Raw genomic sequence first — 16,456 nt, forward strand, 5'->3', positions numbered from 1 at the left:
AATCCGCATCAAAACACAGTGTTAATTTAAACCTCTGTGGTAGAAAAAGATTAAATCAGTCTGATTAGATTTTAAACATTCTCATGCCTGGCCAGATTCTGCAAGCCCTCCCTGTGACTTCAGGGAGTGTTCTGTGGGCAGAGAGCATTCCAGGAACAGGCTCATAGTGTTCCCAAACCAGACATACAGCATTGTTCCAGTGCAGGAAAACTCAAAACTGAAACTATTAGAGATAAAGACCTGTATATAGGACTTGTTGACAGCTTAAAATAAGAACTTCCTTTTGATGTTAGCAGTTGCAAGATAATTTTTTAATGGCCACTGCATGCCTCTCGAAAGATTGCTGCTGCAATCTAAGAGTTGAGCCCAGAGGCACAAGTACCTAAATCATTCTATGAAGTGTCCTCCTAATATAAGGAAATGGTGGCCACTGGACATCCAGGAGTGTGCATGCATAATTAGTACTTACTTTCTTTGAAAGCGAGTACTGAATTTCCAGTTAGAGAATATTATTTGGCTCTCTAATTTTGGAGCGGGGGGGTGGGGGGAAGAAATCAGGCTTGAGTCAAGAACAACTTGCAACTACAGACGAAGGCTCAGGAGAATGTCTATTCTCCTGACCCGCAGGAGAAATATCTAGCATTGCTGAAGGAGCCAGAAAAGAAGGAGACAGAGGGAAACCTTGAAGTTTTCAAAACATATGCAAACTGCTAAATGCCTAGTGTGCTTTGTTGGGTATAACAATGTGAAAAGCTTGCTTTTTAAAGACACCCCCCACCCCCCAACTGCAAACAAAAACAAAAAACCACTTTTATATCTTGCCATACATAATAAAACAAACAATGCTAATATAACCAAGTATATGCAGTTTAGTTTTAAAGTTAATTACATAGGAATTTCAGTTTTTATTAGTAAAGTTAAGGTCTGACCTTTGGTCTCAGCATCAGCTATTTGATCTTTGGCCACTTCCTCTTCCTCTTCAGCCATTGCCTGGAAAATGGCAGTCAGGAAGAAAAAGAGCAATTCACATAGTGGGCCTTCGCTATCATTTCCTGCAAGAGCTTCTTCTAACACTTCTGCGAATAAAATTTAAGAGGTGTCACTTTTGACACAGTGCTGTAAGAGCAAATATGAAGTGAAGAATTAAAAACATTCTTCCATAGGTAATAGTCAAGTAGGTGTACAACAAGTTATTGCATTAGAGGAAAAAATATTTTTAGGGGTTGCTTGAGAAAGTGTTGACAAACAATGCCCATTTAACACATTAATATAAAAGTGTAAGTAATAAATTCAAGAAAATATTTGTAAAACAGCAGACTAAACCCTACTATATTAGAAGTCATGTAAATTTCAGAGCTCCAACCACAAGCTGATTGAGAAAGCTAAACTGGAGAGTGGTACAAGAGTTTATTTTAATGTAAACAAATTCTGAAACTTTCATAAATGCACACAAGACATATGGGAGTACAATGTAAATTAAAGCACATCACCAAATGATAACTTGCCTAGACTAACTCCTTCTGGAAACTCATCTTGAAGATCAAAAAGTTCCCCAAATGCATGAAGGAATTCTAAGACCATCAGAGCATCACCAAAGATCTCAGGTGGCAGTCTCGTCTTCACTGGAGTCGGAACTGGAAGTTCCTGCAACACAAAGGAAACAACCCAATATTTCATTGGATTTCAGCAGAATACACAAGTACTTAACAGACACACAATAGTGTGCAATCAAACTTGCAATTGCATATAGTTCAAAGGTAAATCCTTAAATGTATAATTTAGCTAACCTAATGAATCTGAGTGTATTTTAGTCTCTTGTTCTAAACTAAGGTGTGGATCAGAGCTAGTTATTCCAAGAACTCCAATTGCCAGTTTCTCCCCTTCAAATCATTTCCTTCTCAAAGGTTTTAAAGAATCTCAATCTGCAGAATTGTCCATGCCAGCAAAATAAAATAAAATAAAAAAGTGCTCTCAGAATATTCAGTAAGGCTTTACAAAAAATATGACCAATTCCAAATCAGGATGGCCAGGGTCAGTCTAATGAATTAGCAGAAGAAAAATGCTGTTTCCCCCCTTTTTAAAGTAGTTTATGTTTAACAGTACTGTATTTGCTTTTTTTTTTTTGGGGGGGGGGGTGGAGAAGAGGAGCGTGGTTGACTGGTCAATTCGTAACTCTGGTGTTTGTAACTCTGAGGTTCTACTGCAATTGCTTTGTCAATATGGCTGGAGGTGTTTTAGATTGGCTTGATCTTGACCACATAAAGAGATACAACCAATCTTTTACAATGATCACATTTGACAACAGCTCAGACTTTTGATTTATGGTTTTAAGTAGAGACATTTGCAAAAATGTGCAAGATTTTTTTTCTAGGTAGGTGGTCAGGGTCAAAAATTAATAAAGAATGGCCCCTCTCCAGGATGCTGGGAGTCCAGAAACAAAGATCAGAAAAATGATGATTATGTTCATGCTTAAAGTAGTAAAAGCCATTCACAGATGGCTAAGAGATAGTCAGCATTTTATCTGTTCTATGTCAAAGAAAATACACAGCAGCCAAGCAGACCTGGGACCCAACCTGTAAGCCTGAGTTCACAAGTATTTCAGATGCAGACCACTATCTTTTCTCTAAGATAAAAGTCTTGATGTGGTAGAATGTGACTAGAGACACCACTGACAGATCTGTTAATCCCTATTTAACCATGACCTGGTCATCTTTTACCTCAGTTAAGCAACTCCTGTTCTCTTTCTCCCCACATCTCATTTTGCCTTTTCAAGTATATGCAAAAAACACTACTGATCAGATCAGCAAGAGGAAGTTATCACACCATTCTCCTCTGACTTCCTCCCTTTCATATTCAGCTCAATATTTTTCATTCTCACCTTCAGATCCCTGCACAACTCCATACCTTGGTGCATTCTCAGCTCTCATTTCCACTATACCCCTCTCCTTCTATGTTTATACACTTCATTCACATCCTTACTTAACACACTTTTCTATCTTCCTCCCCCCATGTTTGTAGCCTCTTTCTTGCTTTTGCCTGTATTTGGGACATTCTTTTTTCATTCAGCCCTCCTGCCCCATATCAAGATTAAGCATTATAAAGAAAGTGCATGTAAAGATCAATCACTCACTCAGACTAAGTCTTCTGGTAATCTGATGTACTGTGTATTTTTATTTGTACTGTCTCTAATTTAGAATGTTAGTTCCTTGGGGTAGGAACTCTATTTTTCATACATCATCCAATTTAGTGAGCACCAACACTATGCAACAGATCACCACAAATATCTCAACCAAAAAGGTCTATAAAAAAAAAAAAAAAAAAAAAGAGTGCTGCTCCTCCTTTTCCACCTTCAAAAAGGAAGGACAAAATAGAATGGGAGAAAAAACACAAAGGCAGCCTAAAAGAAGTTGGGTGGTTGGAACCATGAGTCAAATAAGTTGTACTTCCTCCTGGAGTTTGGTGGAGAATGTTCTCCGCTGGAACCATGACCCAGAAACACAGGATACAAAGAGCCAGAAGCAACTCTGGGTCAAATTTTAACGGAGCACTGCAACTCACATTAGCTGCATGTGTGTTAATTCACTAAGGGTAATTTTAGAAGTGCCTCTCAGAGCTTTTTCTGTAGTTGCCAGTTGTTTATCGAAGCCCTGCTATTGGACTGTTCACAACCCAAAGGCCTACAGTTAAATTAAACACTTGTGAAAGGTGCATGAATTTAGTACGAGGATAGATTTCAGACTTAAGCAAAGGTCTTATTTTCCCAAGCAGAGCAGTGCCTCAAACATCCCAATGTTTGAACAATCTCAGCAGATAGGTCTAGTAAGGATCCACTCAGTCACTCTGTTCTATAAACTCTATTAAGCAGTTGTTCATTTCAAACTGAAGAGAGTCATCATGCATAATCCAGATACCTGTAATAAGTGGTAGGCAAGAAAACCACAACATCAAAAAGCACTCATAAGACTGGGAATGGATAAATCTAAAGTATCTTGAACACAAGAAGTTCACTTTAACAGCTTAGCACCTTTCTTTGGTAAATTGTTAAAAATGGCAAGAACGCCTACCAAACTGTTGTACCCAGTCTACACACAATGGCCAGACAAGTTTCTCAAGATTCAATTTTCAGAAAAGCAGAAGTGACTGGGAGAGTTGTTCCAAAAGGTTAGCGCACTAGCCTTTTGCATCTGAAGACCTGATTCAAATCTTTACGTTTAAAAAAAAAAAAAAATTCAGGCCTCCAACCTCATGTATTCATATTACAGAGTCAAACAAACAGTTAGGCACAATTAACAGCTTCTGTTTAAGAAGCTTAGTATTTCAACAGACAAGCTGCTTCAGATCAGGACTGGGGTGCATTAGCAGAGCTGCATAGAGAAATTTGCAAAGCACAAGCATGCACTACCCCAAAAGTTACCCAGCACTTATACCTTAAGATCATCACATTCCATGTCTTCTCTAGGTTTACTCCACTGTTTTAGGTATTCCAGATACTTTCTTTTTTCTTCACGTAATTTCTCTCTTTCCTGAAATTGAAACCTTCAGAATTAGATATGAAACCAGTTGTATTTTATTACTATACTCTGCTACAGCATAAAAACCTGTAATTGTATTCCAGTGAAACTGAGCAAAATAATTACTTGGATAATGGAGTAGAGAGTATGCTTATAAAAATCTGTAGACGACACCAAGCTGGGAGGGATTACAAGCACTTTGAAGGACAGGTTTAAAATTCATAATGACCGTGACAAATTGGAGAACTGATCTGAATTCAACAAGATGAAATTCAATAAAGACAAGTGCAAATCACTACACTTAGGAAGGAAAAAAAAATCAAATGCACTCCTACAAAATGAGGAATAATTGGCTAGGTGGTAGTATTGCTGAAAAGGATTGGGGGTGGGGGGGCAGGGGTTAATAGCGAACCACAAACTGAATACAAGTCATCCATGTGAGGTTGCTGGGGGGGTGGGGGAGAAGGCTAATATAATTCTGGGGTGTAGTAACAGGAGTGTTGTATGTAAGAAACAGGAGGTAATTGTCCTGCTCTACTCAGCACTGGTGAGGCCCCAGCTAGAGTACTGCATCCAATTCTGGGCACTACAATTTAGGAAGGATGGACAAATTAGAAAAAAAAAAAAAAAAAAAAGAGTTCAGAGGAGAGAAACAAAAATAATAAAAGATTTAGAAAGCCTGACCTATGAGAAAAGGTTGAGAGGAAAAAAAAACACCTGGGCATATTTACTCTTGAGAAAAGAATACTACGGGGTGATAGTCTATTTTTCCCCTAATATCTAACCTAAATCTCCCTTCCTGCAGATTAAGCCCATTACTTCTTGTTTTGCCTTCAGTGGATATGGAGAACAATTGATCATGGTCCTCTTTATTACTGCACTTAACATTTTGGAAGACTATCTATAAGGGTAGTTAAGCTCTAGAATAAGCTCCTAAGGAAGGTTATGGAGTCCACATCATTGGAAACATTTAAAAACAAGTTGGAAAAACACCTGTCAGGGATGTTCTAGGAGGTTTACTTGGTCCTGCCACAGTGCAGGAGGCTGGACTTGACTTCTTGAGGTCCCTTCCAGCCCTACCTACATATGATTCTAAATATTTTTGGTAGAACAATAAAGACAGAAACAAGTAGGTTTTCATTCTGTACGATAAAGTTACTAAGTGTGCTGTGATATTAACAAATATAACTTTTCACAGTAAGCCCCAGGACCCATTAAGCCCTGGATGGGGGTTTGGGGGCCGAAGGGGGAGGCAGCATTATTTTTGTTATGGAGTCTGCCAAAAAACCCTACAAATATAAATTACAATGATTTGGATGTGAATCTGTGCATATTTATTTAATTGTTTTTCCCTAAAGTTAATTAAGTATTTTAGGGGAAAAAAAAAAGTGTCAGTGCAGCCATCAATGAGAGTTGGTGGCTGCACTCTGAAGCCACCAAAAAATTTGTTGCAAGAACCCCTGCTCTAGTCCATGATGATGCTACCCAGGTTGTTGGCTGATAGTAGCCTTACAGGGCCTCTTACCCACATCAGGCTTGCAAAGTCCATCCACCCCCAAACATGTATTTGGAAAAGTGGCTAGTCACTACCTTGAGGTGGGCTCCCCTTGCTACTGAAGCTCACTGGTATGCCCTAGCCACCTCTCCTCCTGGAGAAACTCCCCTCCTGCCCAGCTGTGAGCTTCACCTTTTTCATGCCTCCCTTCTCCAGATAGAGCATGTTCTGCAGGTATGTGTAATTGGCACTGCCCCAGTGCATGAAATGTTCATTAACCTTTCTATCTGTGGGATGAGGGTTCATCCCATCATCAGACATACACGTAATGAAATTGCATTACCTTTTCTTTTTCTATCTTGAGTCTCTCTTTCTCTTCTTTCTTCTTCATCCTTTCTTCTTCCACAATCTTTTTCAGCTCCTCTCTCTTTTTCTCCTTATCTTCTCTCTCTTTTTTCTTGGCTTCTATAGCATGTGCCTTCTCTCTCTTTAATTTAGCTTTTTCAAAAGCTGTGCAGAAAAAAAAGGATATCAATCTAAACTATTTTACTTTTACAAAAAGTTAAATTGATATAACTGCTTTAAATAGGTAGACTGATAACTACCAAGTGAAAAGATTTTAATTGTTGTGATGATTAAATTGTTTCTATGCCAACCAGTAAGAATATAAGGCAGAAGCTCAAGTGTTTCAAACACCAGAATCTTAGAACTTCGCTTTGCAATATTTCTATCTCTGGCTGACAAGAACCCCATCTTTTCTGCTAGTCCTAGTTGATAAAAATTTGGATTGGGAGTAGAGCAAATACACAAGGAGGACATATTAGGTTAAATGCTTTGATTACAGCAACACAAGTGATAATACATGACTGGGGAAAGAAAGTGTGTCACGTTAAGGGGTATTATAGTCAATGGAGTTATCACTTGCTTAAGCACCAAGGACTGACTTAGAAGTGGAGATTAAAGAACAAAATGACAGGAGTCATTATTTCTATAGCAAGCAGGGACTGAAAACTGAAAAATAACCTTTTTAAAAGTCTATAGTTTTTCCTATCTAATTTTGATCATCCACTAGCAGGTTTCTACATTTAGCTGGTTTCATAGAGTACATATTGCCAGTTGGCTCTCATTTGGAAATCCAGAGCAATATTGCTTATGCCCTTATTGTCTTACTTGTATTGAAAAGACTGAATTTCCAACACAATTCTTTTTTTAACTTTTAATTCTTCATTAACAATTGCTTAGTACAGAAGTGGGCAAACTATGGCCCATGGGCCACATCCGGCCCACGGGACCCTCCTGCCTGGCTCCTGAGCTTCTGACCTGGGAGGCTAGCTCCCAGCCCCTCCCTCACCATCTCCCCTCCCCTGCCGCCTCAGTGCAATGATCTGGGTGGCCAGCCAGCACAGCTGCAGAGCCACGGCCTGACCCAGTGCTCTGGGCAGCGCAGCTGTAGCGTCGCCAGCCACCGGTGCTCCAGGCAGTGTGGTAAGGGGGCAGGGAGTAGGGGAGGGGAGTTGGATAGAGGGCAGGGGAGTTTGGGGGTGTGATCAGGAGTCGGGGATATGGATAGGGGTCGGGGCGGTCAGGAGGCAGGGAACAGGGGGGTTGGATGGGTCAGGGATTCCATAGGGGCAGTCAAAAATGAGGCGGGGGGATTGGATGGCGCAGCAGGGGGCAGGTGCAGGGCCACGCCTGACTGTTTGGGGACAAAGTGTCCCCTAACCGGCCCTCCATACAATTTTGGAAACCTGATGTGGCCCTCAAGCCAAAAAAGTTTGCCCGTCCCCAGCTTGGTATAAAGGAGATACTAAGCATTATAGATGTCAATATTTCATCAGGGAAGTAGTAACTGCTGACAAGTAAATCAGCTTATTATTGGTATTTATCCAAGAGTTCTGAAGGAACTCAAATGTGAAATTGCAGAACTACTAACTGTTGTCTGTTAACTATCATTTAAATCAGCTTCTGTACCAGATGACCAGAGGATAGCTAATGTGATGCCAATTTTTAAAAAGGGCTGCAGAGGTGATCCCAGCAACTACAGGCCTGTAAGCCTGACTCAGTACCGGGCAAACTGGTTGAAACTATAATAAAGAAGAATATTGTCAGACATATAGATGAACATAATTTGTTGAGGAAGAGTCAACATGGTTTTAGTAAAGGGAAATCATGCTTCACCAATCCACTAGAATTCGTTGAGGGGGTCAACAAGCACGTGGACCAAGGGGATCCAGTGGATATAGTGTACTTAGATTTTCAGAAAGCCTTTGACAAGGTCCCTCACCAAAGGCTCTTATGCAAAGTAAGCTGCCATGGGATAAGAGGGAAGATGGATTGGTGACGGGTTAAAAGATAGGAAACAAAGGGTAGGTATAAATGGTCAGTTTTCAGAACGGAGAGAGGTAAACAGTGGTGTCCCCCCAGGGGTCTGTTCTGGGACCAGTCTTATTCATAAGTGATCTGGAAAAAGGGGTAATCAGTGAGGTGGCAAAATTTGCAGATGATACAAAACTACTGAAGATAGTTAAGACCCAGGCAGACAGCAAAAAGCTACAAAAGTATCTCTCAAAATTGGAGGACTGGGCAACAAAATGGCAGATGAAATTCAATGTTGATAAATGCAAAGTAATGTACATTGGAAAGCATAATCCCAACTAGACATATAAAATGATGGGGTCTAAATTAGCTGTTACCACTCAAGAAAGATCTTGGAGTCATTCTGGATAGTTCTTTGAAAACATCTACTCAGTGTGGATGTATTCCTTGACTTTAACAAAGCTTTTGATAGGGTCTTCCACAGTATTCTTGCCAGCAAGTTAAAGTAGTATGGGCTGGATGAATGGATTGTAAGGTGGACAGAAAGCTGGCTAGATCGTTGAACTCAACAGGTAGTGATCAATGGCTCCATGTCTTGTTGGGAGCCGGTATCAAGCAAGTACCCCAAGGGTCCGTCCTGGGGCGGGTTTGGTTCAATATCTTCATAAATGATCTGGAGGATGTTGTGGATTGCACCCTCAGCAAATTTGTAGATGACACTAAATTGGGAAGAGTGGTAGATACACTGTAGGGTAGGGATAGGATACAGAAGGACCTAGAAAAATTAGAGGATTGGGCCAAAAGAAATCTGATGAGGTTCAACAAGGACAAGTGCAGAGTCCTGAACTTAGGATGGAAGAATCCCAGGCACTGCTACAGACTAGGGACCGAGCGGCTAAGCAGCTGTTCTGCAGAACGAGACCTAGAGGTTACAGTGGATAAGAAGCTGGATATGAGTCAGCGTGCAGAGAAGGCCTACAGCATTTTGGGCTGTATAAGTAGGAGCACTGCCAGCTAATCAAGGGACATGATCATTCCCCTCCATTCAGTATTGGTGAGGCCTCACCTAGAGTACTGTGTCCAGTTTTGGACCCCACACTACTGGAAGGATGTGGAAAAATTGGAAAAAAAGAGTTCAGTGGAGGGCAACAAAAATGATTAGGGGAATGGAGCACATGATTTATGAGGAGAGGCGGAGGGAACTGGGATTATTTAGTCTGCAGAAGAGAAGAATGAGGAGGGATTTGATAGCTGCTTTCAACTACCTGAAAGGAGGTTCCAAAGAGGATGGACCTAGGCTGTTCTCAGTGGTAGCAGATGACAGAACAAGGAGTAATGGTCTCAAGTTGCAATGGGGGAGGTTTCGGTTGGATATTAGGAAAAACTTTTTCACTAGGAGGGTGGTGAAACACTGAAATGGATTACCAAGGGAGGTGGTGGACTCTTTCCGTAAACGTTTTCAAGGTCAGGCTTGACAAAGTCCTGGCTGGGATAATTTAGTTGAGGATTGGTCCTGCTTTGAGCAGGCGGTTGACTAGATGACCTCCTGAGGTCCCTTCCAACCTGGATATTCTGTGATTCTATGTGCAGCGGCAGTCAAAAAAGCTAACAGAATGCTCGGAATAATTAAGAAAGGGATAGATAATAGGACAGAAAATATCATGTTGCCTTTATATAAATCCATGGTACTCCCACATCTTGAATACTGTGTGCAGATGTGGTTGCCCCATCTCAAAAAAAGATATATTGGAATTGGAAAAGGTTCAGAAAAGGGCAACAAAAATTATTAGGGATATGGAACGGCTTCCATATGAGGAGAGATTAATAAGACTGGGACTTTTCAGCTTGGAAAAGAGACGGCTAAGGGGAGATATGATTGAGATCTACAAAATCATGACTGGTGTCGAGAAAGTAGATAAGGAAGTGTTGTTTACTCCTTCTCATAACACAAGAACTAGGGGTCACCAAATTAAATTAATAGGCAACAGGTTTAAAACAAATAAAAGGAAGTATTTCTTCACACAATGCACAACTCCTTGCCAGAGGATGTTGTGAAGGCCAAGACCACAACAGGGTTTAAAAAAAAGAACTAAATTCATGGAGGATAGGTCCATCAATGGCTATCAGCCAGGATGGACAGGAATAGTGTCCCTAGCCTGTGTTTGCCAGAAGCTGGGAATGAGCGACAGGTGACAGATCACTTGATGATTACCGGTTCCTTTCATTCCCTCTGGGGCACTTGGCACTGGCCACTGTCCGAAGACAGGATACTGGGCTAGATGGACCTTTGGTTTGACCGAGTAGGGCCATTCTTATGTGCTTTATGTAATGATTTCCGTTGTTATATGGTTCAGAATACTTTTTGTTTAAAATGTGTTGGGGTTTGTTTTTTTAAAATAAACGTCTCTTTATAGAGGAGAACATATTCATTCAATTACTTGCTTTAATGTGTTCGTAATCCCAATATGAAGTTACAATACTTGTGAATAATGTGTTTTAAATCAGGTTGTAGGGCAGTGATTAGCAAAATGACCACACAAAACTAGTGTAATACACATGCATAAAATGTGCACATTCTATTTTTGTGTGTGTTAAAAATGATTATTGTAAGATCATTAGCTATTTTGAAGCCAAACCCCATATTGCAGTGGCCATGTTCTAGTCAGGCCCATGGAACCCAAAGGCTGACATATATACAGTTTCCATGGTAATACATGCCATGTCACTTATCAAAATACCAACTGTTCCCAAATTCAGTCTGGAGCTAGAAGCTGTACCAAAAGGATTTCGGTTGCTCTGATTCAATGGGATGATGGAAGGATAAAGTTAAACTATGACATTCTGAATAGCCTGATACAAGACCAAATTGTAGCCAATCCTGTACATCAGCACAAAGAAGTAACTGGGCCTACCTAAGGTGCCCCTTTATTCCCTTGTGTCTTACTGCCACTTCCAGTATGCAGAAGTACCTGGCTCTGCAGAGCCTTCATGTCCACTCCCTTGCACAGGTGGGCCCTTACTCCTCAAGTCCTAATATCCTTCCAGACTTCTCAAAGGGCAGCGCAACAACATTCTGCCCCTTACCCGAGCAAATCGGACAATCTCGCCCAAAGGGCAGAAATCTTTTATTTTCTCAGAAAGGATAAGTATAGTTAAAGGATAAGAAATGGAAATTCCCCAAGGCACTGAACAGATGCCAACCCCCAACCCTGCAGTCCTTAAACACTGATTTCGAAAGAGAGTGAGTTTGACTGAAAAGGGACTGTAGGCCTTTAAATTCCTTGTCTACACAAGAAAGCTGCACTGGTTTAATTTAAATAGTTTTAAAAACTGGTGTAAAGGCTGTATGAACACTAATTTAAACCAGGCTTGTTTTGGTCTAGCTAAACCTATTCCTTCTTACCTTAAAACTAAACCAAATAAGCCTCTCAAACTGAAAAAAAAAAAAAAAAAAAAAAAAAAAAAAGAGTATCCATACAAAGGTTTGCATTGATTTCACAAAAATAGTTTGAAATCACACCGGAACAATTTTGTCATGTAAGCAAGCTCCAAGTCTCTGTGAAATGACATGTCCAGGATTATTAAAGTGTCTGGTTAGCTTTTGGTAAGACTTCTTGTAGATTTAGATAGGGGTTCGTGTTCATTTTTGGTTAAACTTCTGAAGTAGTCTTTCATATAGTTTTTCCTTCTAATCAGAGATTGATTATCTCTCTCTCTCTCTGTGTATATCAATCAATTATCTGGATTTACAAGTCCATGGTTTTGTACATACTGAGCCTATAGCACTTATATTAGACTTAAAAATAAAAACGTGTTTGGTGAATTTCCCTCACATTTTGTCTGCTACTTAACTTTACAGAAGAGAGCAGTATAATTTGACTGCCTGTGATACAATACTACTATAATATAATAGAGGCATCAGGGAGACAACCTCAAGCATTGAAACAAGTCATATTTAATGGCAGTGTAAGTCATTAAAATTTTCATTTTAAAAAGGCAGATACCCAAAATGCCATTATTACAGTAAGCTCTTGGGTCTACAGGAACTGGTGTTAACAATCACAGGAGGGCTGAACTTACCCATGGCCTGCATTTCTTCTTTTTGTTTCTGGAGTCTTGCCCTTTCCTTTGCCACTTTACTTCTATTTCCTGGAGTATTTTGTTTACTAGCAATCTTGTCCTGGAAAAAGAAAACAGCAGCTATGTGGGAAAATATATTGCAGTTCATCACATTCTTTCAAGAGCTGTATAAACAAAGAATAACTGTAGCTTTACTTCACACTGAAGCACACTGCTCCTCAGGCATTTGTCTAATAATGGGAAGACCAGGAAGATTCTCTGCAGTTTAATAATTAATAAATTTAGAGTTCTAGGTTGTGCTAGAATCCTGTGTAATTAGGGACACGTTATATAGTTTTCATTTTGGTTGCAAGCGAAAGTAGTTTTAGTGTGCAAGTCACCAACTGCACCCTACAGTAGACGTACTGGAAAGCTAATTTTCTGCTACCTTTCTGGATGGTACCTCTCACATGCATTTATCTATACTCCTTTTTCCACCATCTGTTGAAATTAAAAGGTTAACTATCATGCTTGCGCTCTGTTTGTGTCCCCAAATGTAAGACAAGATCTACTTTATGCCAGATATACAATTCATTTTCAAGACCGAAGTAGTTCGGTTTTTGTGATTACTTACACGACTAATAGATATCCTCTTTGGAGGCCTCCCTCGCCTTTTGTTTGCGGGACTGAAGATAAATGTAGGTGGGTCATCAGAGAAGAAGCAGGAGAAATCTTGTTCTGCTATCTTGTATTTTGCAAGTGACATTGCCTTAATACGGGAATATGAAAGTATAGATATTTGTTATGAAGTTACCTAATTAGGAAACCATGCTTTCAGAAAGACAATGAAAGTAACTAGATGAATATTTGTTAGCTCAAAGGGGAAAAAAAAAAATTCTCTTCTACAATGGTTCAAATGCAGAATTAATCCAGCAAAAATACAGAGACAGATTAATAAGAGATTGAGATCTCAAACTATCTTGCAGCTCCCACCGAATGTAATGGGAATAGTGCACGTATGCCTGAAGGCAGAACTTGGCCGCAACATAATGTACATGCAGACTTTAAAATTACAATTTCATTTTGAACTAACTTAACACAAACGTGTGTTTCTCTTACGTCTCGGTCAAGACTGGAATTCAGAGAGGAGAGTCTAACCCTCACTCTGGTCCCTTTACACCACACAAAAGGGCTTGAGCAGTGTAAAAAGGCTCTAAAACCCATGTGTGTCCAGGAGAAGATTCACCCAGCACTGGCACAGCGGAAGACAGCAGTTGGGCTATCTTCCAAGGACCTCTTGCAAGTAAAGGCATGTGTGGGGCTAGAAGGAGTGTATCCAGAGTGGGATCAGCACAGCACTGCAGAGATTCTGGGCCGTGCTACAGGAAGGAAAAAGGGCAGGCTAGAAAGTTGCCATAACTTAGACAGACAGCCTTTGGTGCCTAAATTATATGGCGGGCCCCTTCAGCCACGGCAGAGCACAAGATTGGAAGGTGGCCTTAACCCCCTGTCCTCTGTAGTGTGAATTCCATGTTCCACATCTAAGAGACGCAGCACAGAATCTCACCGCAAACCTTTAGAGTTCTGAGTTTTACCAGTTCCTGGCTTTGGTCCCCCTGCCCAAGGTGATGGGGCTTGGGTGGGCTCAGGCTTCAGGCTCCCCTCCTGGGGTCATGTTTGTTGTCAGAAGGGGTCACGGTGCAATGAAGTTTGAGAACCCCTGATCTAGGGCCTGATCCAAGGCCCACTGAGGTCAGTTGGACCCCTGCACACACATAGGTCTCATTAATGTTACAGATTTAGGGTTTGTCTTTACTACATAATTAACTAGAGCTGTAACTTGAGTTTTGCTCCTAATCCACACATTCAAATCTGCAGCTCAAATTAAGGGGTGCTTTAAACTTGAGCTAGTTGGTCTCCCAGGGAGGGTGGATTGAAACTGGAGTGCTGCTGACAGAGGTAATTAAACTGCTCCATCCCCAGTGCATAAATTACAACAGGTCATCAACTGTTAACCCAATCAGTCTGCTAATCTAAACATACTGCATAGTTTGAGAGTTGTTCCAGTGTAGACAGGGCCTGAGAGCGACTACACTGGCGAGTTTCTGAGCAGGAACGCAGCTTTCTGTGCTGTAATTCCCAAGATGTACACACTGCCAAGCCACTTAGAGCGCACAAACTGCGCAGCTATAGCACTCTACAAAAAACAAACAAAAACAAACCCACCACAAATCACCCTGACGAGAAGCATAGAGCTTTCTGCGCTAGGGCTACAGTGCTGCGGTGCCAATGTAGACTCCGTGGCAATTACAGTGCTGCGACTGGCCTCCGGGAGGTGTCCATGCATGTTCTCACCTGTCTGGTCATAGGTTTGACCTCTACTGCCCGGCCCTCAGGTGACCAGCTCTCATCCCCATCCTCTGTACATTCCTTTGCAAATTTGAAAGTCCTCTTCCTGTTTGCTCGGTGGTGTGTGCAATGGTCTCAGTACATCTTCCCAGGTGGCCATGCCTGCTCCATGCACCAGGCAATCCCCCGGTTGGAACAATGCCAAACTGCTGGACCTCATCAGTAGTTGGGGAGAGGAGGCAGTGCAGTCCCAGCTGCACTCCAGCCATATGAATTATGATACCTACGGACAGATTTCATGATGCATGATAAAAAGGGGCCACGACTGGGACACACTGCAGTGTAGGATAAAAGTGAAGGAGCTGCAGAACGCCTACCACAAGGTGCGGGGGGCAAACTGCTGCTACGGTGCTGCGCCCACAAGCTCCCGATTCTACAAAGAGCTGGACATGATACTTGCTGGCGACCCCACCTCCACTGCGAAGGCCTCTGTGGATAGTCCGCTGGCTCACGTGCCAGTCAAAAGTGGACCAAGCCAGGAGGAGGAAATCTTGGATGAAGAGGGGGAGGGAGAACCAGAGGCCGAGGATGACTCAGAGGCCAGAGATGCATGCAGTCAGGAGCTCTTTCCTACCCTGGAGGACCCCAGCCAGTCAAAGCAGTCAGATCTTGGCGAGCCCCAGAAAACTCTCGTGGAGATCATAGAATATCAGGGTTGGAAGGGACCTCAGGAGGTCATCTAGTCCAACCCCCTGCTCAAAGCAGGACCTAATCTCCAACTAAATCATCCCAGCCAGGGCTTTATCAAGCCTGGCCTTAAAAACCACTAAGGATGGAGATTCCACCACCTCCCTAGGTAACCCATTCTAGTGCTTCACCACCCTCCTAGTGAAAAAGTTTTTCCTAATACCCAACCTAAACCTCCCCCACTGCAACTTGAGACCATTACTCCTTGTTCTGTCATCTGCTACCACTGAGACCAGTCTAGATCCATCCTCTTTGGAACCCCCTTTCAGGTAGTTGAAAGCAGCTATCAAATCCCCCCTCAGTCTTCTCTTCCGCAGACTAAACATCCCCAGTTCCCTCAGCCTCTCCTAATAACTCATGTGTTCCAGTCCCCTAATCATTTTTGTTGCCCTCCACTGGACTCTTTCCAATTTTTCCACATCCTTCTTGTAGTGTGGGGCTGAAAACTGGACACAGGACTCCAGATGAGGCCTCACCAGTGTCGAATAGAGGGGAACGATCACATCCCTCGATCTGCTGGCAATGCCCCTACTTATACATCCCAAAATCCATTGGCCTTCTTGGCAACAAGGGCACACTGTTGACTCATATCCAGCTTCTCATCCACTGTAACCTCTAGGTCCTTTTCTGCAGAACTGCTGCCAAGCCATTCGGTCCCTAGTCTGTAGTGGTGCATGGCATTCTTCCATCCTAAGTGCAGGACTCTGCACTTGTCCTTGTTGAACCTCATCAGATTTCTTTTGGCCCAATCCTCCAATTTGTCTAGGTCACTCTGTATCCTATCCCTACCCTCCAGCGTATCTACCTCTCCTCCCAGTTTAGTGTCATCTGCAAACTTGCTGAGGGTGCAATCCACACCATCCTCCAGATCATGTATGAAGATATTGAACAAAACCGGCCCCAGGACCAACCCTTGGGGCACTCCACTTGATACCGGCTGCCAACTAGACATGGAGCCATTGATCACTACCTGTTGAGC

The 16,456-nt window shown here is 41.9% G+C and overlaps 1 protein-coding gene across 3 annotated transcripts in view; it reads right to left on the bottom strand.

Annotated features, from left to right (window-relative positions):
- The window catches only part of BAZ1A (bromodomain adjacent to zinc finger domain 1A), a 116,270-nt gene that overhangs the window by 46,122 nt on the left and 53,692 nt on the right, over nucleotides 1-16,456 (bottom strand). For all 3 annotated transcript variants that reach the window (XM_048852312.2, XM_048852310.2, XM_048852309.2), the window contains exons 6-11: nucleotides 13,016-13,150; nucleotides 12,403-12,502; nucleotides 6,350-6,516; nucleotides 4,428-4,523; nucleotides 1,506-1,644; nucleotides 930-1,076 (exon numbers count right to left, since the gene is read on the bottom strand). In XM_048852312.2, the coding sequence (XP_048708269.1) occupies nucleotides 930-1,076; nucleotides 1,506-1,644; nucleotides 4,428-4,523; nucleotides 6,350-6,516; nucleotides 12,403-12,502; nucleotides 13,016-13,150 (784 nt within the window). The remainder of the gene's footprint in view (nucleotides 1-929; nucleotides 1,077-1,505; nucleotides 1,645-4,427; nucleotides 4,524-6,349; nucleotides 6,517-12,402; nucleotides 12,503-13,015; nucleotides 13,151-16,456) is intronic.

Source organism: Caretta caretta, chromosome 6 (assembly GCF_965140235.1).
Source record: "Caretta caretta isolate rCarCar2 chromosome 6, rCarCar1.hap1, whole genome shotgun sequence".
Taxonomy (NCBI): domain Eukaryota; kingdom Metazoa; phylum Chordata; order Testudines; family Cheloniidae; genus Caretta; species Caretta caretta.